The sequence below is a fragment of the Natator depressus genome, chromosome 6, assembly GCF_965152275.1.
Source record: "Natator depressus isolate rNatDep1 chromosome 6, rNatDep2.hap1, whole genome shotgun sequence".
NCBI lineage: Eukaryota > Metazoa > Chordata > Testudines > Cheloniidae > Natator > Natator depressus.
The window spans coordinates 64122498-64148843 of NC_134239.1; the positions used below are offsets into that span (position 1 = coordinate 64122498).

A 26346-nucleotide genomic window follows, 5' to 3' on the forward strand; every position below is an offset into this window, starting at 1 on the left:
GTTGGGAAGTCTAAGAAGGATCAACTCAATTTTAACAAAGAGAGACATGTTCTGTCTCCATCAATTTGTCCCTTCTGGTTTTGCCGGGGACTGTGTCTATGGCATCTATGCAGGGAAAGGAGGCAAAGCCATTCAGGTGCCGGATATGAGGCGGCTTTTTCTGGCCGGTATTCTTGGAAGTTTTACTTGTATTGCTTGTCTGGCTGTACCTTCTGATGCTTGGGATCTCTTCCAGAGCTCTCCTTCCGCGTGTGGATGTGTGGTGGCAGCTTGGAGATTGTTCCCTGCAGCCGAGTCGGCCATGTGTTCAGGAAACGCCACCCCTATGACTTTCCAGAGGGCAATGCGCTGACCTATATCAAGTAGGTGTTGGGATATCGCAATGGCAGGTGGATCATCTTGATATTTAGCATGTCTAAATAATCCTATATCTTTCTTTCCTCCTTTCCCTTTTATTTTTTGCCTGGGGATTCAGGGAGGATGGCACGTGATTGAACATTTAACAAGATTCAACCTGAAGCCTCCTGCCTAGGCAAAGAAATGGTGCAGATGCCCACTGCATAAAGCATATCCCCTTCCTCTGGAATGCTAACCCAGAAGGACATATCCTTTGTGTCCCTTGGAATTCCAGTCCTGGGTATTCCTTGCCCTGTCCATCTCCTTCCTTCCATCTGAACCTGCCACAGGACTCAGGAGTTCTTTGTCACATTTTTTGTTACTGATTAGGAGATAGCACATGAGAGTTGCAGGTCCAGATGTACTACAGAGATGTATCTGCTGTGAAAAGAGCCAAATGGGCAGCTTCCATTGTAGCAGAGAAGGGAAGAGAATAAAAATGAGAGAAGTTGGTAGACCTGTTGGGAGGGAGAAAGATGTTGTTACAAAAAACCAAAGGGTGATATTGGTCTGTGACTAGTCACAAAGGGCACATCTAGTCAGGGACAAAAGTGAATTAAGCTAAAGTGAACTGCGGCCACTTCACTTCTGAATGAGCGTGTCCACATAGGCTTAACGCATTTTAACACTCTTTAACTTCACAACACCTTTAGACTTGGTCTGTGCTTAAAATTTAGGTCAGTATAGCTACATCAGTCAGAGGTGTGAAAAATCCACACCCATGACCAGTATAGCTATGCTGACCTAACCTCCAGGGTAGGCACAATTAGAGAGACAGAAGAATGCGTCCATCAACTTAGCTACCATTGCTCGGGGAGGTGGATTACCTACAGTGATGGAAAAACCCCCTTCTGTCACTGTAGGTTGCATCTACACTGTGAGGTTATGCTGGCATAGCTGTGGCGATGAGTTAACTTTCCCAAGACCTGGTCTGCACCTTAAAAGTTAGGTTAATGTAGCCATATTGGTCAGGGGTATGAAAAATCCACACCACTGACCGATGCAGCTAAACCAACCTAACCCCCAGTGTAGGTGCAGCTGTGTGGACAGAAGCGTTTTTCCATTGACAAAGCTACTGTCATTTGGGAAGGTAGTGTTCCTACAAGCCAGAAAAACCCCTTCCATCATCTTGGGCTGCATCTAGGCTGCACTGGCTGAGCTACGGTGCCATAGCTATGTCAGTATAATCTCCATAGTGTAGACATACCCTGAGTGTCTCCATGAGCACATTCCTAAGTTGCCAATGTTCCTTTATCTCCAGCTCCTGGGGGAGCTGCCGCAAGCTACTAGCACTCAGCATAGCTTCTCCTTGCCCACCTGCAGGAACACCAAACGCACAGCAGAGGTATGGATGGATGAGTACAAACAGTACTACTACGAGGCCCGGCCATCTGCCATCGGGAAGTCATTTGGAAGGTAAGCAGTCCCTGAGCCTGGCTAGCAGCCTTCCTGCTAATCGGCTTGTTCACTGGAAATGGCTTTCGCACTTTCACTGGGAGAGGGTAGGGAAAGGCTAAGGGCAAAGATGCCCTGCCCAGCGCTATCTCAGAACCACAGCTCAAATGGCTGGTCAACGAGATTTACTTTTAATTTACTTTATTTTAAATGGCAACATATGTCCTTCCTCCCCTGCAGTGCCCTACTTAACTCGCTCTAGAATACAAGGCCAGAGGGACCCTTAATGAAATTAAAAGGCAACACATTAAGTGGATAGAAGAAAATATGTTTTTTTACACAGCAGGTAACCAGTCTGTGGAGGTCTGAGCTGAGCAGGTAACTGACCAGACATTCCTGTGCTTACGCTGCATCCAGAGCCAATGGGACTGGCTTTTATTGGTATGAATGGCCATTAGGCATTAGAGTTAGACAGGCTGTCTGCCCCACAAAAAGGTTCACATAGGTGTGGGGCAGAGGGGAAGTTGCATCAAGAACAGTGAACTTCCCAAAGAAATTAAAAAACCTAAAGCATATTTATTAACTAGGAGAGTACCCTGAAGCCAAACATACCTCTGTGTATGTGTCAGTTTATGGACAGCACATGGATATTACTGCGTTGGCTTAAGAGATCCACGTTTGTGGTTGTCTCTCAGACACATGTACGTTCAATACTGATGTATCTCCTATATGCACTGAGCTCTGTAGATGCAATATGATGTAAGAGCCACTCTGTGTTTTACATCATGTTTTATTCCTCATGAATTAATAAATTATCTTTTTGAAATGTCTTTGCCTGCCGAATGTTTATCCGTCTCTGGTCTGGCCTGAGTGCAGCCCTTGGGCCAGAGCCCAAAAACAATTCCAATCCCAGTCCCCCTGCTCCCTGTCTGTTTGTGATGGAGAGCTCTCTGTTACACAGAGTACTTGAGCCTCCCTGAGCCCAAAGCTTACAGCGCCGTTCATGCAGATCTCCTAGTGGCTTCAGTAGCAGCTTTGTGTGAATAAAAGCTGAGTCAGGGCTGCAGGATTTGGCCCTCGGTAATTACATAATGTATAGTAATGGCTCTGTAAAGCTAACATGAAATGTACTTTTAGAAGGCTTATGTCACTGGTTAAAGGGACACCATCAAGGTTAATTGGGCCCTAAATGTGACCTGCTTCCCCACCAGTTACATCAGTTTATAAGATCTATGTAGTTCTTTATCAGGTATGGGCTGTATTATGGCTGCTCCCAGTTAGGTCCCTGAGGATGGCAGGAGAAAGAGGATGCATAAAAACAGACTCTTTCCCCTCCACTCACCACACCCACAGAGGGTGAGTATACTGATGAGGGGGAACCACTAACTCTGCCAGCAGCATCGCATGCCCCACAGAAGGAATGTTGGACTGGGCTGGATGTGGGGCCAGAGCCCCATTCCCGCTGATTCCTGCACACCAGCTAGAGCCAAGAGAATCGTCTGTGGAGGAGAGTGCACGGACCAGCTTTAATAGAGGGCTATGGAGTGCAGCAGCAGAGGACAGTCCCTTGCTTCCCCCCCAGCCGTATGGAGACATTATGCCCCCAGTGCTTTGTGCCTTCTCCACTACTCACGCACTATGGCTGCTCATCTACCCCATGCCAATAGCGCACCCTGGTCTGTAACAGCCATAATTTAACCCTTGATGTATTCTTTCCTTTAGAACAAAAGCTTCACGTCTCCTCTTCCAGGGAAAACAAAATCAGTGCCAAATGCCAGCTCCCGAGCTACTGGACGCTGATGAGCCAGTGCGCGCAGCACAGCCATAAGGAGCCCTAGAGTGACAATGCAGTTGTTTTTTTAAGTGACCATTTAAATTTAAAGTTTCCAAGAAGTCACTGTAAACACAGGAAAAAATCAATTACAAAAATGATTAAACACACCCTTGATCATTGGGAGTGACCTGTTTAGCTTCCCAAGCCAGTCTGGGAACCAGCAGTTGTCTGTGTCTCTCTCTTACAATAGAGCCCCACAGGGACATACAACAGTGAAGACACCTTCTCAGCTCTCCAGTGGTGCCACTGTACTGTGCTGTTTTTCCCTGAGCTAGAGGAAGTGGAAGAACTTGCCAGAGTGTGTGTTTGTTTCTTCAGTCCCCTCCCACATCAGGAGGCCTCTGCACTCGCCCCTCCTGGTCTCCCACTTACTTCAGTGTCCCTGCTCTGCTCCCATCACATTGGCCAGCAGGCCAAGGGCAAGGGGGCAACGTTATACAGCTTCACACATCCCGAAAACTAGCCCTGCCCTCCCTGCTACCCCCATCATCTCCGTTCACTGTATCATTCTGAACAACATGCTTTTGTTTCCAGTATTGCAGACCGCATGGAGCAACGCAGGAAACTAAACTGTAAATCCTTCCAGTGGTACCTGGAGAATGTCTACCCAGAGCTCAAGTGAGTTAATCCTCAACTCTTAGAAAGCTGGAAACCAATTCTCTGAAAGGATGCAAGATCTAGGCCAGGGAGGAAAGCACTCGCCTCAGAATTGAGGAAGATCTGTGGCAGCTGGGAAGTAGGAAATCAGGACTCTCATGTTCAGAGTAAATCCTGCTCACCCCTCTCTTTTTGGCGAGAAACCCTCCTTGATTTCCTGGCCTGCACTTCCACTTGACCCACCACCAGTTCCTGCTTGGACATTTGAGCTGGGACCTGGGAACAGGGAGGTGGAAAAGGATCTCTACAAGGGAAGTGGGGAGAGGTGGCAGCCAGGAGGCGGGCAGGTGGAAAGAGTACATTTTTGGGAGAGGGAAGGAGTGGCAAGGGCAGGTGTTTTCGTGGGATAGAGAGCTCTATTAGGAGACCTTCAGGAAGCCAGGTGGGGCAGCACCCATTGTTCAAAGGGAGAGAGGACATGCAGTCCAAGGAAATCAGGATGTGTGTTGATGGGAGAAGAGCTGCAGACTAACATACCTCTGGAGATGAGTCTGTTAAGATCTTAACGTTCTGTTGTGTGAATACCTATTTCTGAATTTCGGGTGCTTCAGGGATCTGAAATAAAGTGGCTTGTTAAGGTATGGTTTGTATACACGCTTATGGCATTGCTGGAAGTGTGGAGTACAGCTCCCTCTAATCTAAGGCTTCAGCATTTTTGCTGCCCACTGTACTGAAGTCCAGGGCCAGATTAACCATTAGACCTAAGACTAGGGCCTCTGACTCTGGAGTCACAGTGACATAATCATATAGAGCCTGGAGCTCCCAAGGAACAAACTACATGGAATTGGGTCTGCCACAGGACTTAGATGGGAGATTTTCAAGGAAAATCCCAGATTCTGTAGCAACTGGTCTTTGTGAACTGGTAGCTGGCACTCTTCCTTCTGAGTCAGTACTGAACCAGTGCCCTAGCCCCGTGTTAGTGAGCAGCCATGTCTACACTAGGGCTGTGTTATTAGAACATGTTAGCTAACACAATCTAACAACACTCCTTTAAATCCTAGTCTAGACAAAGCCTAAGACTCAGTAGGGTTAGATGATGGTGGTTAAAAAGTTGATAGCCGTCTGGAGCCCTGTCTACACTAGCGGAGTGCTAGTTGTTACCACAATGGAGATGAACTGATGGTAGCAATCGGGAAATTTGGGGCAGGGGAGGCTAGCATAGACACAGCTTTTTGCTGGAGGTGCTGTCTCTCAGAGGAGATGCAACCCTGAAGTCCTAACTCCTTGGGGATATTAAGGATCCCCCAGCACTTTTTGAAAGTAAGGGATACTAATACAGAGTTCTGGCCAAATCCTAACTCACATTCTGCCTCCTCGAATTCCCACAGACATTTCTATTGGGTATAATATTCTTCATTTGCTGGCCCCAACTATTGTGCGGTGTAACTGCATGCTGTGTTCCACTCGAGAGGCGGACGCATTTCAGAGGTGGTTGGAGTAATCTCTATATAAATGCGTACAGTGTATTGAGACATTTCTGGCTATAAGGTGCTATGCAACTGTTGTTATTTTTCTCCCAGGGTTCCTGAAAAGGAGCTGGTTCCTGGGATTATCAGACAAGGAGGACAGTGCCTGGAGTCTTGGGGCCAGGACACAGCAGGAAATTCTGTGGCTGGTGTGGGAGGCTGCAAAGGGACAGTGAGCAATCCCCCTGTCAGCCAGGTGAGGCAGGCTTGAATTTGGCTCTTTACTCCTGCTTGCTGCTTTTTAGCAGCTTTGACTCAGTGGTACTGGGAGGATAAATGTTTAGGAAAGGTGTGTGCGTGTGATCTTCGGAATATCTGAGACCCTCGGCAGTGTGTCCTGACAGACAACAGTAGCCACTTCTGCACAGCCTTATAATAAGTTACAGTCTCTCTGCTGTAGGGGGTGGACAACATGCGAGTCAGAGTTTGACAATATGGCCCACAATCAAACTGCTCAGATTAAGCTGAAGCATTGCATGCTGGGACTTGTGTTCTCCACTGGCCACATTTCTATTTCCAAGCTGGGGTGGCCTCAGGCGTCTCCATTTTATGCAAACTTGATGTGGGCCTTGGGCTTCGTGGCAAATTGTAACCATGGCCCTCAGTTTGACAAAGTTTGGGTGCTCCTGATCTACTGTATTAGATATTGATTCAGTGAGATGGACATTAATGAACATATACAGATTCACAGGCAATGCTCCATTAACCCTTGAGTGCTACAGTGAGCACTCAGGAGTTGAGCTACTTCTCATTCTCTCTGCCTATCTCATCCTTATAGTGTGAATTACCATAGTATCCAGGCACTGAAATACAGTAAAGAAGGGACACATTATTCCTGCTAAAGGTGAGCTGCACTAGGGTTCATGCATTACACTGGAGCATTTGGCCTGAGTCCATGGGAGCGTACAGACACCACTTTCTGAGCACAATACAAACATTCACAGGATTTTGAAGTGGTTAATATACTCTTAACTGGCACAGATGCTCGTGGAAATTGAAATCTTTGCTATAATTACTGGAAGAATATATTTAAATACTTATTCAGGAAAGAAAGTCTGCACTTAAATAAAAATGTTGAAAGTACTTTTTAAAACAGTGTTTGTAAGGGGCAGTGTCTGGTTAAAAAGCAGTTTTTAAAGAAAACTCATTTCTTTATGTTACTAATAAGACTGAAGATAAATAAAACGTAAATAATTTTCCAATGCTAGCAATTGCAGCTCTGCTACCAAGTGGCATGCTACCAGAGCCATCATAGATTCTCGCCCCGCTACCCCAGAATCTGTGTGGATCTGCAGGGTGTGCGTTTGCAGGCCCCACAGCTTATTCCATGGAAGGGGACAAACCAAAAAAAAAAGGACTTTTCCAAAAGCTACATTCTGGATCAAATTTGACCCAACACTGTCCTCTTTAAATAAAATCATACCAAAGTGCAATCCTAATCTGAGAAGTGATTTAGTAAAACAGCATTCTGGCTTATGAGAAAAAGATGTGTGGGTTTTTTCCTAGCTGCCAGCCCTGCAAACTCCACCTGGGGTCTGAAAGTCATGCACGTCACCACATATAATGGAGATTCTGTAAGCCAGAATCTGTGCTTGATGGATTTGCTCAGGTGTAATTTGAGGGGAGAATTTGGCTGTGCAGTTGGAGTTTAGCTAATAACTCTGTTGATGATGGGTGAGCCAGAATAGAACTCAGGTCCTGCTCCTGAAGTTGTGTTGGCTCCACAGAGCTAACAAAATGTAAGACATAGGGGGAGAGAATACTTGTCACTAAAAGTCAGCAAATAATACTTAGAGGGAAAAGATCTGTTAAGTAAGAAGACGCCATTTTTACAGTGGCTTTTCTGAATAAAGCCACACTTTATGGTAAGCAGCCAGGACCCCAGCTGCTGTAAATTGGCATAGTCCCGGTTACTTCAATGGGGGACTACATTACACCAGCCCAAGATTTTCTCATTTGACAGCCTTGCTACAGCAGGGAAGCAGCCTAAGTAAACAAAGGGTCCCAGTAAGCTATTTCATGCCAGCAAATGCTCATTCACATCTGTTATCTGTTGGGAACAAGTTTGCAGCCAGCATCCAACATGCCATTTAATCAGACTCACTGTGCCATTTCACTATTGTTTAAAGTCACTGAAATGTATTGCATTCGATCCCTCTGCTGGGCCACCGTCCCAGTGAATAATAACCTTAATACTTGATGGGATGGGTGTCTGTCAAGTGGCATGAGGGATCAATTCAATGGCTTATTTTCTATGGATGTGTGTGTGCTGTATAGAAGCGTGTGGGTTTAAATGTATGTGTTTTGCCTAATTTGATAAACTGTCTGTTATCCACATTGGACAATTGCTGTTGACTCCTGGGAGAAGTAGGCAGTGCATTTGCTTATTATGTAAAATAATCAGAAACTGTTGCCCATTACCTCAATTAGGAGACAGGGTCTTAGCTGCTTTGCAGGCCAGTAGAACCCTGGTTACGTAAGGGTGCTGTGCAGGGAGACACTTGGAACCCAAGGATAATCTGACTATTGGAAGCCAGCTGGACAGGTTTTGAAGTTCACATGTCAGGGTTCCCCAAACCTGAACACAGATTTCAAAGCCTGGTGCCAGACCTGCCAGCTCAATCCATGGGAGTCTCTTCTCTGGTAAGGACTGAGAGAGGACTCCAGAATTTGGCTCATTTTTCTGTTATATCATTGCTACCATAATGATGGAATCTGTATCTTTTTGTTTTCTCCTCCAAAGGAGTGGGTCTTCAGTGACCCTTTAATTAGACAGCAAGACAAGTGTCTCTCCATCACCTCCTTCTCCACCGGATCTCAGATCACACTGGAAGCATGCAATCAGAAAGATGGCAGACAGGTACTGTACCGCCTTCATAATGCTGTCACTGTCCTATGTTGGTATTAGTGTTGCCTAAAGACAAAGAATTGGCACTGGCAAGGTGACCATATAAACTAAAAGGTCTCTTCCATGTCTAGATTCTAGGATTCATCCCCCACATGTACATCTCTTGTCCTTCATAAACTCTGATGTGACCCTTCCCGTTACTAAGGATAGGATACAGATCACATTGCTCTGAGATACCCAAGGGAAGTGGTGAATGCGTCGTCATTTACTTATTTAGAGATACGTAAAATGTGCTTATCACTCAAAGCTGACCTCGCCTCTTGGGGTGGGGAGACAGGTGCCTCACACAGCCAGGACCAAATTGGGTTTGAGGCCTGAGTTGTTAACTGGACTGGACAAAGCACAAGAGGGGAACGATCCTGCACTTCTAGAAAATGAATGGGACTTACTAGGGCTCTTCTATTCCTGACTTCTGTGCTTCCCTCAGCAGCAAGGGAGAACAGCATTGCATTGTCCAGGGCTGTGCTGGCATCTTTGCTAAGGTACCTATTGCCTTGGTAGCTCAGAGGCATGAAGCTGCATAGCCTATGACCAGTCCACAGCACCATCTGCTGTAAAGTACTACACATGTCTGAATTTAGCCCTTGCCAAAAGGAAAGTGATTTTAAAAGCATTCAGCCAGGCCCATCTATGGGAACCAGCAGCATAGATGTCTCCAGAGCGTTGGTTAATGCAGGAGTCTCTCGAAGAGCGGTCGCTGTGGATATGCTGGGACAACTCTCACTTTCGAAATTAACCCTGCAAGAATAACCCAAGAGGGCTGTACTTTCCTGGATCTTTCCCCCTCTGGGCGACCACATGTATCCCGAGCTGCGTAATTAGGTCACTCAGCTCTCCGTAAGTGCCTTCCTGAGTCCTCCTCCGAGTCGCAGAGAGGATCCTGGCAGCTGCCAAGATCATCAACTGCCCCCTCCTCCAGGGAGGGGAGAACTGGGGGAGCAGTGGGGCCTAGCACCCTAACAATGGCAATATTGTGGGGCTGATCTATGTTTCCCTCCCCACAGTATTTCCTCTGTACCTAGGGAGAGTACAAGACAGGGCAGCCCAGGCCTTGCTCCTCCTCCGGCTCACCCCCCTCTCCTTGGCTCCAGGAAGAGGGGACTGGAGCTGGGCTGGGTGAAGAACAGCAGCAGGGTGGAGCTGCATCATTTCGGGGGCGGTGGGGTATGGGGGAAGGCTGTTACCACACCAGGGTTAAATCTGGGGCAAGGAGCAGGATGTCGGGTGTTCTTGGTGCCCGGGATGAAGCAGCAGGGACCGTTCTGCCACAGCCACCCTAACCACCTGCTTCCTCTGCCACGCGTCTCCAAGGCCAAGATGAGTGCCTGCCCTGCCACCCTCCCCCACCCCTGCAGCTGCCTTTGAACCACTCATCTGCAGCTGCGAAGCCCAGATCCTGAAAAGTCCAAATCTCTTCCTCCCCATTCACCACAGCCCTGTGCTGAGGGCACTAACAGAGAACATGTTCCTTGAGGCTCACCCTCAGACACCTTCAGTGGTGTACATCTCCCTGTTCCTACCATCTTCTCCCAAGACATTATTTGTGTTGTCTAGGACCATCCCCATCAACTCTAGAGAGCAACTGAGTTCTCTTGCTTTGCTCCTTCCCCTCTCACAAAGTACCTGAATTCTCTTTCCTCTACTCTGCCCCTCCCACCTCTCCCCACTTACAGGGCGTCAGAGTGCCGCTGCTGAGCCTGGGGCCACACAGCCCACCCCCAGCTGTCCTCCTTGTTTGGATGGCAGGACACTTGATGCCCAAGTTGCACCCTTCTTGTCCTGGACTTCTGGACAACAGGATTTTTCCCAGCCTTCTGGGAACTATATTTGAACCTAGTGGTGGCCAATATAATACATACCTTTCAACACAGCCCCCAGCCTTGAGTATGTTAGCGGACATGGGAGTGCAGTAGGGTGACTTTGCTCAGTGCATCTTTCCCATCTCATTCTGTTCTTTAGTGCTTACAGCACTGAAAAGTTATCAGGTAGCTGACAGCTGAAAACTGAGTTAGGAACAGGGTGACCAGATGTCCCGATTTTATAGGGACAGTCCCGACTTTTGGGTCTTTTTCTTATATAGCCTCCTGTTACCCCCCATCCCCGTCCCGATTTTTCACACTTGCTTCTGGTCACCCTAGTTAGGAAGGCGTGGAGAGAAGCCCACTCTGCCATATCTCTGTTCCCAGATACTCTCCTTGTTAGCCCAGACTTTCGCTCACACGTGAATCACCTGGTAGCTGCCAGCTTCAGTTTCCACTTGATCTGGGAGCTGGCAGAGAAAGTTCCAGTCCCCAAAATGAAGTTGAGGCATTGTCTCAAATGGAAAAGGGGGAGCGTGCGGGTGGGCGGAGAGGGTGTGGGAAAGGGAGAAGGGAGGATCCTGCTAGTTAAAGATCAACATCAATATTAATAGCTGTGGTTGCCAGACCTATGGGTGTGGTTACACAATACCCTTTGTCACCCTAGGACATGCAGCTAGCTTGGACACTGCTAGTAGAGAGAGCTCCAGCTGCAAGAATCCTGATCTGGAATTTGAATCCCCAAAAATTCAGAGCTGTTTGGATCTAGGGTTTACCATTAGCCCAATATATAGAGATGGGCCCAGATTCAAAATCCAGATCCAGGGTTGGATTCAGGCCCATGTATCCCATCCCCTCCCCACAAAATTCAGGAGTGTTTGGAAGTCGAGCTTTGGTTCATCCCCATAATTAATTATTTGAAGCATTTAAACAAAATCCTTGTTAACAGACTGTCAGCAAAATAATCTGCCAGGTCAAGCCCTTGATTTGAGTCCAGCTTATCCACATAAGGTAATGGAAAACAATGACTCACATCCTTAGTAGACTGGCTCCAAAGTTTTAGTGTTCGCATCTTTGTAATGAGACCACTATAAAACTGTCACATCAGTGCTCTGTAACTCACTCCAACGGCACAATGAATCCACGGGTGTTAGTGTGCATTGATTTTTCACTTCTGGGGAGAGGAGCCCACGTGCCTCTCTGGCGCAGAGAGGACGCTTGCCCTGCAGGGCTAGGGAAGCAGGTAGAGGTGGCAGAAGCTCACTTTGAATGGAGGAGGGGGGGTAGCCTGAAGTTTGGGACAGAAAGTATGCACTGAGGAGCCTGTGGTCAAGGTGCAGATAGAGCTTGGGCAGTGCCAAGTGCTCTGGCAGCTGCAGAAAGTCAGAACAGAAAGGTGAGCAACTGTTTCATTCAGTAGCCAAGCCAGAGTAGACTGTGTCACAACACTGGGAGCCTTGCTCTGTTACTGAAAGACAGTTTGATTTGACTGGTTTCAGAGTAGCAGCCATGTTAGTCTGTATCCGCAAAAAGAACAGGAGTACTTGTGGCACCTTAGAGACTAACAAATGTATTTGAGCATAAGCTTTCGTGGGCTAAAACCCACTTCATCGGATGCATGCAGTGGATTTGATTTGATGTTCAGAAAGAGAATAAAGGCTTGCAAGCTATGAGCCAGTCGGATCATTCAAAGACTGTTGTTTTTGCCAGAAAGGCAAGCAACAGTTTAACTTGCGAGCCACATCAAAGTAGGCTTTGTAACAACAAATTACTGAGTCAGAATAAGTCCATGTACATATATGCCGGAAAGCACTTGATGGAGAGATCAGAGAATGACCCAAGTCTAAAAGCATTCCAGCCCCATCAGTCTATTCTGTACTAGGCTAAAGGGGACCAGGAACAACATATATTTGGCAAAACCATGATCACTGAACAGGAACAGCTGGTAGCTGGCAGCACTAATGGAGAGCTAGCCAAGTGCTATTCTTTATGATCAGAACTAGATTTCAAACCAGGTGGACATTATCCATAATAATATTTAGATGTTAGCATTTCTGCTTGAATGTCAGATAAATTATTACATAGTCTCAGACTGATGGTGGGCGTGGCATTTTAATTTGTAATAAAGTGAGGACAAATATAAGACCAAGTGAGAGTCAGACACTAAAAACAAGAGAATAGAATTGAGAAACCCTGGCATAATATTCCAAGACAGAACAAAGTGAATGCAGAGAAATCCCATTAGACAAAAGTATTTCATTGTAATTTACCCGAGAGAATGAGACCCCAGCCTGAAAATTAGGACAGTCGCGTTTTTTGAGGGACGACCAAATCTGAAGTCATAGCTGTCTGCCTTTTTCCCCAGCTTGCTGCTCAATGATGCATATTATCTGAGATAAAGACAAATGGAACTATGTGCAGACAATCAAAAAACAGAGTGAAAACCTTACAGTTTTGTAGGTGCCTGAGTCAGCATCTTGACGGTAATAGCCAGGTAAAATGTTCCTTTCAGTATACCACAGCTTGAAAGAAATTTTCAGGAGACATGAGATTTTCTCAGCTCTGATTTCCTTTTTGTTTCAGTTTTGTGAATTTCAGAGCTCACAGGGAGAGTGACAGCACTTGTTAGATTCTGGCCTAGTGCACCAACTGCCATACCAGCTTTCTTATCAAACACCTCTGTTTACGCACAATCTTCTGTGAAAGATCTCCTCTGATTCCAGTCCTAGGCTCCCTGCAGCTCTGCAAATGCACCTCAATCATGACCTGCAGTACCCTCTGTGTCAGAGCTGGCTCATAGGCAGCCATGCCTAGAAGTCAGAGCCAGAGCCCACAGTCATAAGATAGGCGTCAAGAGTCAGCCGAGTCAGGACACTGGGAGGTCAGAAGCAGGAGATAAACTAGAAGTCAGGAGCCACAAGTCAGATGCCAGGAAATCCAAGCTAGCAGAGGAGAAGCAGATGGTAGGTAGCAGGAGTGGGTAGTACGAGACTCACAGACCAGAGGGGAGCCCAGTTGTTCAGACAGCTTCCTGTTCTTGCTGCGGGCTTAAGTAGGGCCAGCAGGCCAATCAGTCACTCTGGGACTCTGCCAATCGGGCATCAGACTCTGCCCATCTCACACTGGGACTGGGCTTCCGGGGTCTCAGGTAAGCTGCTGCCAGGTAGATGGTTGGAGCATGGCTGCTCCCATGAACCTTGCAGGCCCAGGTTTGAGACCTGTGGGTCATAACACCCGGCTATTCCAATTATCAGCTTCACCTAGTGTACCTCAGTCCTGTGTCTGGTCTACACCTAAACCCTAAGTTAACCTAGCTATGCCACTCAGGGAAGTGAACAATTCAGTCCCCTAAGAGCTGAAGTCAAGCCGACCTAAGCCCCAGTGTAGACACTACTAGGTCAATACCTGTGCTGCTGTAGTGTTTCTAGTGTAAACATACCCCTAATATATAACACCCTGCTCTTCTACTCTTACTTCTTACCTGACCTTGGCTGCCACCAGTAGCTTCCTAGGTTTACTGAGCTATTTTTAGTCACTTGCAAAAATTCCAGACCCGCTAAGACCCATGATTGCCTGTAAAATTATTTGGACTGACAGAAGTTAAAAACCAACTTGTGCTCACACTGAAAAATTATAGTACTGTTATACCTTGGGCTATATTTTACACTATCAGAGTGGAAGGACTGAATGACTTTTCCTTCAATATTATAGTAATAATATTTGCAAGACTAGGTGGGTGAGGTAATAGCTTTTATTAGACCCACTTCTGTTTGTGAAAGAGACAAGCTTTTGAGCTCTGTGTGGCTCAAAAGCTTGTCTCTCTCAACATCAGAAGTGGGTCTAATAAAAGATATTATCTCACCCACCTTGTATCTCTAATATCCTGGGGGGACCTATTTAGCTACAACACTGCAAAGAGTAATGATATTTGGCACTTACAGCACTTTCATTCCTATATTGCAAAGCACTTTAGTGCACAGTAGGGCTAGTGGGACAGTTTCAAAATTTTGATGACATTTTGATGGGTAAAAAAAGAGACAAAATATTTGTGAAAATCATGACATGTTGTCCAACCAGTTCTAGGGGGTAATTTGTATTATCTCCTTTTGACAGAAAGGGAGGCAGAGGTACAGAGAGATTCAGACCAAAACTTTTTGAAAGCTTGGCAAGCCCAAAGAGTCATTTCAGAACTGGGAACCCAAAATCTTGAGCTGGCACAAAGTGTCCAGCCAGTGGTTTGTTTCACTGCATTTTCATCCAGCATAGACAGGGCCTAGGGAAGAGTGCTTTGTACTGAGTCATCAGCATCGCTTCCCACAATACACAGGTGTTCCTATGTATACATAGGAGGCTCCCCTCCAAGTGCTAACCAGGCCAAATGGTGCTTGGTGGATGAGAGTTGGGAAGACCACAGCCTGAGGCTGCATGGCTGCAGGTAGTTTCCTGTGAAGGTTTTTGAGATTCCCCCCAAACACTCAGTTTCCACCCTCTCCCTGTACCTTTACTCATCTATCTATCTGAGATATCACACCCAACTGTGCTGCCCCAACACAAGGTTGTTCTCAGGGGCTGTAGAGCACCATTTAAAGTGTGCCGGGGGGGAGGAAATAGATTTGTCCCTGTGCCTGACCCTCTTCTTCCCCTCTCAGGCTCCCTCTTTCCCTACCAGCAGCCTAAACCCGAGGTTCATGAGCCCCTAAACATACATCCTCCAAATCTGAATGAGTGGCATTGCACCACTCAGGTTTGGCCCAGCTGCTCGTCCATCAGATGGAGGGGTGGTCAAGCCAAATTTGAGTGAGTGGCATTGTGACCTGTTGCATGGGGCAGCAGTGCCATTCAGGTTTGGCTCAGCCAAAAAGCAATCAGGCCACAGCTGGGCAGCCCACTCAAACTCCACAGCCTGTGATTGTTCTTATAATTCTTGTGGGGCCTTGAGTGATCAGATAAGAGATTTTAAGTGAAGCCTAGTGAGTCTCTAGCCACTTTACTGCTTCCTCCTGAATACTGAGGGGAGGAGAGGGGCATAAAAACTCCAGGCCTGTATGGGGCAAAATTAATGAGATCAAAACCACTGTTTTCACGTCATCTAAGGAAAAGAACCAACAACTTCCGCTTGTAACTGTCAACACACAAACTGCTACCTGCATAAAATTCCTACAGCCAAATCCCAGGCCTGTACTTCCTCCCCCACAACTGACCTACCACTTTCTACTGCACTGAGAGATTCAGGATGACTCTGAAACAACTGCTGGGCTTTCAGGTTGTGCAATTAACTGAGAAGTTCATTTGTTTGGTGTAGTTCATTAGCAGGAGGAAATGTGTGGTGCTGAACACTCACTGTGTGTCCTCCTGCTGCTGCTGTTGCTGCAGGCCATTGCTGAAGACGGAGTGGCTGGCATCTGCTCAGCGCACAGAGGCTCACGGATCAGTGGATCTCTAATCTGGAGAAATCACATGACACAGAATCTCCCATGGGGCCAGGTTTCTCCTGGGTGGAAGAGGAAGGAAAATGTCCCTTGCTAATTGCCATGGTCACAGATCTCTAATATTCAAGGCATGGTAAACTGCAGCCTTCTCCTTCACAGCAGCGATTGCTAATACAGGAAGCCATAGCACATACGAGGAAAGGCATCCACAGGGGAGATGCAAGGTGGAGAGAAGGCCTTCACATGCAGAGGTATTACCGAAATGAGGGCAGGCACAATATGTGCTCTTGCGGATTCCCAGGAGCAGGTGTACCCTTCTCCCAGTCCTTCATGATGGTGTCTGCTTTCTGTGGTTTACTTCCTCCCTGGCTCTCTACACAGTGGGCCTCTGCCAGGTGATAGCCAGCCTAACCTGGAACGTGGATTTTGGGTCCTAGGAGGCAGCAGGTGTTGATGGCACTGTAAGCTCCATTTTGTGCTTCAGGAAGGGTTATAATTCCACCCCCACCATATTTCTGGCCCTCCTCCTAGCACCCTCCCTGATCATGTTGACTTCTTCCTGGTGAAGCAAAGGCCAGTCCCGCAGCAGGAGCCCCCTCAGTCAGAGCTGGTAACAGTGGCAAGCTGAGGGTTAATATTTGTAAAATCACCTCCAGGCCGTTTCAGGTCTAACTGGACTGAGCCGAGAAGACCCTACATTGCACAATTGCTCTGTCATGTGAGAATAATAACGAGTGTATAGATAAGCAAGAAGACAAAGAGGAGCCACCCGGACACTGTTGCGGTAGGAATTAGAAATAGTGCTGTAATGAAATGCTGTGTTAGCGAGTTGATATAAACTTTAACCACTGGATTTTCACTGAATGTGGCTGGGAGCCTAATACCTGCAATATGTGGCAACCTAAAAACTGTTCACTGGGTCAGTTACCCATGAATGACCCAAGGCCTATAGAGTTCTAACATTAATCTAAAAGAGGAGGCAAGTCTGACAGCTCCTCTAGGGATATTTGCTCCCTGAATATGGTGTGTCTGCAATTGCTCCAGACCTTTCAAGCCAGCCTGACAGGCTGTCCCCCTTTTCTTGCATCAATTAGGCAGTCAGGCCAAACATCCTCTTCAGATCCCCACGCTGTCAGCCTACTGAGCACTCAAACCTTGTGTCCTAACTGGGCCATCTGCTTGACTGAGAAGAGGGAGACAGGAAAATCCCAACAGTCTGGAGTGCTCCGTCCAATGTAGCTGCTGAAATCAGCCATCTCTGAGTAAATGAATGGCAGAGAATTCTGGTGGAACTCTCAAACCCATGTTATTACTATTATTTATTTATGGTAGCAACCACTACATACTAGGCACTTTCCAGCCAGGCAGGAAGGTGCAGCCCATCCCAGAGAACTCACTGTTGAAGCAAAGAGGCAAGTAGTGAAAGATTGGGGCTAAGGGGAAACAACACATACTTTCAAGTATCAAGGGGTAGATCCGCAAAAACAACAAGAAGTCCGGTGGCACCTTAAAGACTAACAGATTTATTTGGACATAAGCTTCCGTGGGTTAAAAAACCCACTTCTTCAGATGCATGGAGTAAAAATTACAGATGCAGGCATTATTATACTGACAAGCGAAGAGAAGGGAGTTACCTCACAAGTGGAGAACCAGTGCTGACAGGGCCAATACAATCAGGGTGGATGTAGTTCACTCCCAATAATTGATGAGGAGGTGTCCATTCCAGGAGAGGCAAAGTTGCTTTTGCAGTGAGCCAGCCACACCCAGTCTCTATTCAAGCCCAAATTAATGGTGTTAAATTTGCAAATGAATTTTAGTTCTGCAGTTTCTCTTTAAAGTCTGTTCCTGAAGTTTTTTTGTTCAAGTATGTATGGCTACTTTTAAATCTGCTATAGAATGTCCAGGAAGATTGAGGTGTTCTCCTACTGGCTTTTGTATGTCACCATTCCTGATATCCAATTTATGTCCATTTATTCTTTTACGTAGAGACTGTCCGGTTTGGCCAATGTACATGGCAGAGGGGCATTGCTGGCACATGATGGCATATATCACATTAGCAGATGTGCAGGTGAATGAGTCCCTGATGGTGTGGCTGATGTGGTTGAGTCCTCTGATGGTGTCGCTAGAATAGATATGGGGACAGAGTAGGCAATGAGGTTTGTTACAGGGATTGGTTCCTGGGTTAGTGTTTCTGTGGTGTGGTGTGTAGTTGCTGGTGAGTATTTGCTTCAGGTTGGGGGGCTGTCTGTAAGCGAGGACTGGCCTGCCTCCCAAGGTCTGAGAGAGTGAGGGATCATTTTCCAGGATAGGTTGATGATGTGCTATAACAGATTTAAAAGTAGCCATACTTGAACAAAAAAACTTCAGAAACAGACTTCAAAGAGAAACTGCAGAACTAAAATTCATTTGCAAATTTAACACCATTAATTTGGGCTTGAATAGAGACTGGGTGTGACTGGCTCACTACAAAAGCAATTTTGCCTCTCCTGGAATGGACACCTCCTCCTCAATTATTGGGAGTGAACTACATCCACCCCGATTGTATTGGCCCTGTCAGCACTGGTTCTCCACTTGTGAGGTAACTCCCTTCTCTTCGCGCGTCAGTATAATAATGCCTGCATCTGTAATTTTTACTCCATGCATCTGAAGAAGTGGGTTTTTTACCCACAAAAGCTTATGCCCAAATAGATCTGTTAGTCTTTAAGGTGCAACCGGACTCCTAACACATACTTTGACCTTTCAGTGTAAGCATCACAACCACAGTGGGCCACCAAGAGAATTCTTTGTGGGTGGAGACCTTGTGGATGAGCCCAGGGACGTTGCTCCATGCATGGCAGAAGGCATAGAGGCATTTATTGAGATGCTGACAATGTGGCAGTCATGGTGGAAATGCTGGCAGAGTGGAGGAATGTTGGGGCAGCTTGAAGTGAGATCAGCTTGGATAAGTAGGGAGGGGCAGAGTTATAAAGAGCTTTCTAGGTGGTGATAAAAAGTTTGAATTTGATGTGCTAGCAGGTAAGGAGCCAGTGGTGGACTTTAAAGAGGGCAGTGACATGATCAGATCAATGGGCAAGGAGATGATGACTTGCTGTGGCATTTTATATGGAGTAGAGAAAGGCAAAGTAGGCTTTGGGGAAGGCAGAGACAGAGATGTTGCTGTAACTAAGATGAGATATAATGAAGGCCTGGATCAGAGATTTAGCTGTGTGATTGGAAAGAAAATGGTGGGTCTTGTCGGTACCGAGGAGGAGGAAGCAACATGATTTGGACGTAACCCAGATGCAAGGGAAAGGGAGCAGCCAAAAATACCCCAGGTCATAAGCGGGAGTCAGAGGGAGGGTGGTGATGTTGCAACAGTGACAGAGGAGGTAGAAGTGGACAGAGTTTGGGAAAGAAGATAAGGAATCTGGCTTCTCCCATGTTAAATTCAAGCCGACAAAATCTTCCAGAGGAGATGTGGGATGGGATGGAAGGGGCCTGGCTAGGACTGGAGAGATAGATTTGTGAATTGTCTTCAGAAATTAGACAGAGGAAAGAAAGGTTCTTACTTTGAAGTGACAGTTTGACTTTAAGGCAGCTCCATTGGCTTTTAAAGCCCTTAATGGAGAAGGGACTTGGCTATATCTGAGACTTCTTCCTTGAGCTGCTGCTTCATGGCAATCTGCATTGTTCGGACCCGACTCACCTTTCAGCTTTCCCCATCCTGCATTGGCTCAGCAAGGTGAAGGTCTGTTTGCAGAGGTGGTTCTGAGGGTGTGGAATTCCTGCCCTTGCTGCCTCTGCCTGGGCCTGTCCTTCCCCATGGCACTAAACAGTGATAGAACAAACGCTCCCCTGCAAAACAAAGTATTCAAATGTAGGGCCAGGTTGCAGCCAGCCCCCTTTTAATACCACTTTGGCTTTCTAATATCATAGTTGGTTTTATATGGTATGTTTTATGCCATTGTAATTATTATTTGTGCCAGATTCTGCTGTGTTACAGCAGTGTAATCTCAGAGCAGCCCTGGTTTACACTAAGCTAAGCGTGAGCAGGATTTGGCCTGCACCCTGCAGCAGAGGGATTCTCCGTGGGCCAGCAGGTGCCTAGAGATGCAGATAAGGAAGTTAGGAACATAACCCGCTTAGGTTCCCTTGAAAATCCCACTAGGTGCCTATGTGCATCATTAGGCTCCTAAATACCCGCGAAAACCTGGCCCTATAAGTATAGGTGAACTCCTATCAGCCAAACCCTGATTATGGAAAATACAGAGGATCCCAGATTTTGGAAATGTCACCACAAACCACAATTCCAAGTTCCTGAAGTTCCGCTATGTCCCCCCGCTAATTGAGTTTCACCTGTTCCAAACCCTGCCTCCTGTTTCAAGCTGGGAGGAGCTGCCTCCATGGTGAAAGTAGGGGGAGCCTTTCATCTCACTACATTGTTTCTTCTCTCTCCTCCCTTCTTCCCCCCCCTTCTCCCAGAAATGGAAGATGAAAGGCAGTTTCATTCAGCACTTTGTCAGCGGCCTCTGCGTGGAAAACCAGTCCAGCAGGGTGGTGACCAACCCATGCCAATCGGATAGACCCGGCCAACAGTGGGAGCTGCTACAAGCCACATGATGGTAGCCCGGAAACGTCTCTCTTTCTTTTTGCATGAGACTTGGGGAATGGAAGGGGTTAGGGTGGGGAGTAAAGGTTTATTATTTCTAACCCTAATGTTTCGATTGTGATGATCAGCAAGTCACCATTTCAGCTGAACATTCACTGCTTTTGAACTTTTAAGGAAGAAGTTAGGGGAAGGGGGATAAGAAGTGGCACTGAAATTGATCCATCTGTTTCTTCTTCGCGGTGACCGACATCCTCATACAACAGCAATCAAAGGTAGGAGAGGGCACAACCCAATAGCCGAATAGAGCTCGGAGCAACAAGTACTGAGTAACAGCTCTCTCCTTTCTTTGCATTGAAATTTATGATCTTCAGTCCTGTGGATTCCATGTAACCAGTGGTCCTGACAACGCTTCTACAGACTCTTGGTGGCTCCTGGGCTCCACTGACTTTCCTCTATAACATCTTGTGTTATTTGTGTGTGTTGTCTCGAACTGCTGCAATGAGGTTGCTTTGTGGGAAATGCAACATAACTAATGCATGGGCTGGGAGATGGGCAGTGGATCTGAGGGGCAGGGACTGTGTTGGGACAGGGCCTAGCACACTGGGGCATCATTCTTGGTTGGTCAGTCTGCAGACACTGCCATTGTACACATAATGTGTAGTATGGATGGAGAATGGGTAGAGGAGGGGTAATGGATGCAGGGGGGGGAAGGTTTGTATTTGTGCAGTGTTCCACTGGATCATGTCAATGTCATTCCTTCCAGAGTTTCTTTGTACAGCTTCCCATTTCCTATGGGAAATAGCCATGATGGTCAGGAAGGCTTCTGTGGTGAGATCTTAGAGAGGCCAAATACCATTGCAGTAGGTGGTAATCCAAACCCAACTCTCATTAACCAGTCAGATTGGTGTGCTTCATATGACGGAGTCCTAGGATAGGATGCAAGCTTATTATGAAATGCCAGTATCTGTATAACAGCCCCTGCTCTTGTACCCTACACCCAGGGAACCGGAGAAATAGCCAGGCTTTAGTTTGTGCATTTCCTTCCTCCCCCAGTGTTATTCTGCTATGAGTTGACCTGACATTCAGAAAATGACTGGCTAAATTCTAGGATATAGGAGGTTGCTGGAGGTTACTCTGAGACTAGTAGATCTGATGCTACAACCGCTAGGAAATGTCCATTAAGCCCCACCCCGAAGGCATTCCACGGCACTGCACTGACAGCGTGTGTTGGTGTATTCTGTGATGACAGGCCAAGCAATGTGGAGGGAGCCAGTATCGCTCCCTTCTGCCTTTCCTCAGCTGGGATGCACTAACACAGAGAGAGTGCAATCCCCTTGGTAATTACCGTGTTCTAACTGGGGGTTATGCCAAAGGAGCGCAGTGAAATAGCAAAGTGTGTGTGTGTGTGCATGCGCTGTCCGTGTGAATACAGCCTGGGGTAGCAGCTCTCCTTTTACTAACCTTCACCCTCTCTCAAAGACAGGCAGCTAAAAGGTTTGAGGATTTTGCTGCTCTTCTTTCATTAGCTCTTCCCAGCCGAGAAGACCAGTTTTTCCCTCCAAAGGCTTAGTACTCACCCACCCACCTTCCCTTTTTTGAACCCACTCCCCATTCCATTAGTGCTCACACTAAGGCATTTCCTTGTGTTCTCGCTCACTTCTAAATGGGGATGCATACAGTCCAAGTGTTTGGTCACTCACACCCCAACCCTTTCTGTTTTCATCCATGCATAGGTGGAGAGGGAGGGCAAGAATTCACCCTGCTGCTATTGGCACAAAGGGGCTCTGATCACCAGAATCTGCCATTCCTAACCCTTCACTACCAGACAGACAAGGTATGCCCGTAAAGGCCTCCAGTTCTTCTTTTACTTAAATGAATATGGTGCAGAAAGGCCTGGTACTGAGAATACTTGTGTATCCCAAGTTGTGAAGGCGTTAGCAGAGCTGAGCCTTTCTCTTCTTCATCCAGGAGACCAAATGTCTCCTAAAGAAATAGCATCAGGATACAAATCCATACATTAAGAACAATCTGTCTGTGCTACATACCTGAAGTTATAAAAATAGGGGAAACATTAAAAATCTAGTGGATTTTCCTTACTTATGCTGTTTGCTTTCTGTAAATAGAACAGCCAGTTTCACTTTCTGTTTCTAGCTAGTATCCCTTTTTGTTTTCTGGGAGCCCCCCAGTTGTGTGTCAGGTTTGAGTTTCCAGAGTTGCAGGAGGTGGTTTACATCTGGAAAAAAGCCAAAATTGTTTTAATTGACAAGCCTATTAAACCCTTTGTATTGCTATTGGATTTTGTAATCCCCACAACCACCACTAGAACAGGGCAAATATAGCAAAACAATGAGCGTATTTCTTTAAATTCTAAACAGCTGTTTGCTTTGACCATATCTGTGTCTTCTTTTTAATTCTCTATTCACAAATGATTTAGTTGCACACTGTTTGGATAACAGTAGCTCTTTGTACCTGTATCTGCATGTGAATAAGAGTGCTGATGTGAAAACAAGAGGATTCATCATTTGCTATTATTCTTCTGTTTAAAAAAAAGAAGTTTGTCATCCAGACAGGTGGCAGAATCCGTACCTGAGCAGTAGACAAAGCAGCAGGAGTCTGAACGTTTGGGTTCTTTTCTGGCTCTGCCAAAGTATGTGACTTTGAGCAAGTCACTTAACCTCTCTACACTTCAGTTTCCCTATTTTAAAAATGGGGAAGAAATACAGAACCTATTTCATATGGGTGCCATGTGAATGAATTCATTAGTGTTCATAAAGTGCTTTAAAATTTTCAGATGACAGGTGCTCTAGAGATGCAAAGTATTTATCCTTTATTAGCTACTGTTTTGTTTTTCCAGCATATTGAAAACTGGAAGTCCTTGCTGGTTCAGGATAACATTCACTGGCTGATATTTCATTTCAGTGTAGCTAGTCATCTTAGTAATGTCCTTGGATGAATCTGATGAGTGATCTGCGTAGCGAATGAAAACTCAGGCGGCCATTCCCCACTCCCAGTTGGGGCAAGTTCCATTTGGTGCAGCACTACCTGTATGGGAGGAGGGAGTGCTGGGCAGGGTCCAGGTGTACTGCTGCCTTCTCCTCCTGTGTCCTGCAGAGATGCTTCAGTGCCATGCAAGTGCACATCAGAAGGATGAAGAAGAGCAAGGGCAAGGTCTTAGGGACAGAGAAAGAGAGAATGAATACAGGGAAAGAGGAAGAGCCAGGCATGTCCTTAGGATTTATGGGGCCCTACGCAGTATTATTAAACTAGTGCCCCTATGCTCCACTGAAGGAGGTCCCCAGCTAGTGCCACTGACCCCAGTGTGTCGAGGGGGCACAGCCACCACCCCCGCATATGGACCCCCAGAATTCCCCCCGCCCCTACAGCCCCTAGCCACTCCTGGCTCACCCTGAGCATTTTGACAGGAAGTACCAAGCAGTAACACCACCAACAATAATACAAGTGTGTGTGTGAGAACCAGTGCATGTGAGAGAGACAGAGAACCTGTGTGAGTGTGAGAGAGCGACTGTGTGTTGGGCTGTGTGACAGAATGTGTGTTGGGGAGTGTGAGACTGTGTGTGTGTGTGTGTGTGTGACAATCTGTATTGGGGGACTGTGACTGGTGAGAGGCAGAGTGTACGTGGGTGTGAGAGCCAGTCTGTGTGTGTGTTAGGGAAGTGTGAGAGACAGTGAGCGCACTGTCACCTGAAGTCCCCCCCACTGATTCCCGTGGAAGTTTAGCTCCCCGGCCCGGCCCCCACCGGAGAGCGAGCAGCGCAGGCAGGCAGGGTCCAGGGAAGGACTCCGCCCTGGGCTCCCTGGGGCTGGGTCGGTAGAGCCGGAGGCTGGAGCCCCCAGCCAACCGGCTGAGAAGCAAGCGAGGGAGGGGGCGGGGAGAAGCCCGCCGGCTCTGCGCGGGGGAGGGGCCGGAGAAGAGAGGATACCAGCTGCGGCCCGCGAGGGGAATGGTGCTCCACGCAGCCGCGTGTGCCTAAGGGCGGCCCTGGGACGAGGCAGCATCGGGAGAGGGGGCGGAGAGAACAGAGGGAGAGGAAATGAGAGCAAAGGAGAGAGGAAAACCGAAAGAGCGAGCGAACGTGGGACAGCCAGGCCCTCGGGAAAAAAAGAAAGTCCTTCGCATCCCAGCCACAGGCAGGAGGCGCTGCTTCAGGCAGTGGGGAGCAGGGAAATCTAACTTACCTGGCTGACAAAACTAAAAGGAAGAAAGATTGAGAGGAAGAAGAGCAGGAAGTGGCTGGTAGTTTCTTTGTGTGTTCAGATGCTTCCAGACTGCAGCTTTTTGTCAAAATATTGCCTAGGGAGACCCCCTGCGCTTCTCTATTTTCCCACCCTGCAGGTTAATATTCCTTGCTAGCAGCTTATTCGCACCCCTGAGCAACGTAAGTTGTGCCAACATAAGTGTTAGTTGCATCGGATGAAGTGAGCTGTAGCTCACATAAGCTTATGCTCAGATAAATGTGTTAGTCTCTAAGGTGCCAAAAGTCCTCCTTTTCTTTTTGCAAATACAGACTAACACGGCTGCTACTCTGATAAGTGTTAGTGTGTCCATAGCCTTCCGCGTGAGAAAGGGAGAGAAGCGCTATCTTCCTTGCAGTTCCCTTTTAAGAATTTCTCTGGTAACTCCACTAGGGGCTAAAGCCAGCTCTAACTGCACCTCCTCAAACAAAACAATTGCGGAGGGTTTCTCTTTGTGAGGAGGCCCTCTGAAGAAGCGTTGCTACTGGCTCTGGCTCCTGAGCCCTGTACGTATGGAGTCTCCACGTTCTGAATCTTCCAAGGTTGCTGTTTGACTAAAGGTCAGTCCTGGTTCAAGAGCTCCATTCACCAATAAATATTCCATGCAAAGTCAACCCCAGGTGATTTCCTCATTGCCTGCTCTGGGTGTCAGGCCCAGAAGTACCTGCAGCTCTGCATGCTAACAGAAGGCTGAATTCCAAAACATAACTCCCTCACACATCTTTGGTGATTTACCTTAGAATCAATCAATAGTTTGCAGATCTCCTGTTTGATTGTCATGATCCTTGATAAGGAACCAGCACAGAGTGCTACTTCTTTCCATTTCAGACAAACCAGCCACCTTCCCAAAGCAGTTGAGGACTCGTCTAAATCGGTTATAAATGTATTCCCTAATAGATCTTACCTGAGGGATGTGATCATCACCCTTTCCACACACGGTGCTGCTTCTGCTAGTCCAATTCCATTGGTGCCATATCTTGAAGCCCTTTCTCAGTCAAAGCTCCCACTGACTTCAGTGGGAGCTTTGGCTGGTAAAAACCTCACGGTTTGCCCCTCACTTTGTAAAAACAAACAATCAGAACAAGTAGTGACTGGTTGTTGTTTTGCCTATTGACTTTGGACATTCATCTAGACTATGAGGAAGAACTTTCAGATTAATAGAAGAGAATGTCCTTAAGAAAGCGCTTATTAAATCAGATCATCCAGTGTAATTTCATGTGCAGTGTGCCAGGTGATTTAGAGTTTATTTAACAGGAGCTGAAACCACAGCTGTACAGAAATCAATTTCAAAGAGTTTATTTTCTTTCACTTGGTTAAAAAGTTTTCTTTGCCAAATGTAGTTTATGTGAAACACAGGTTTGTTTTTCCTTTTTTTCCAACAAAGCATGTGCCAGAACTTGTCTATTTAAATGCCTGGAATAAAATCCACTTTGAAAAAAGCGTTCAGCCTCTTTATTTTCTTTGCTTTCCGTAAAGCAGGGGTTCCTTCTCTGCTCCCCTTGCCGTTTAGCTATGTTCTGGCACTTGTAACTGCTCCTCCGCAGATGCATCCCAGACTCCTTTGCCCGGAGTCCCAGGGCACTTCAAAAGAAACACTGCGGGAGTTGACTTAGCAATTTA

The 26346-nt window shown here is 46.8% G+C and overlaps 1 protein-coding gene across 1 annotated transcript in view; it reads left to right on the forward strand.

Annotated features, from left to right (window-relative positions):
* The window catches only part of GALNT16 (polypeptide N-acetylgalactosaminyltransferase 16), a 126869-nt gene extending 100750 nt beyond the window's left edge, over positions 1-26119 (forward strand). The window contains exons 10-16 of the mRNA XM_074955548.1: positions 236-362; positions 1720-1812; positions 4160-4243; positions 5803-5944; positions 8492-8608; positions 20346-20485; positions 20647-26119. Coding sequence (XP_074811649.1) covers positions 236-362; positions 1720-1812; positions 4160-4243; positions 5803-5944; positions 8492-8608; positions 20346-20483 — 701 coding nt within the window. The 3' untranslated portion in view covers positions 20484-20485; positions 20647-26119. The remainder of the gene's footprint in view (positions 1-235; positions 363-1719; positions 1813-4159; positions 4244-5802; positions 5945-8491; positions 8609-20345; positions 20486-20646) is intronic.
* Positions 26120-26346: the final 227 nt, after the last annotated feature.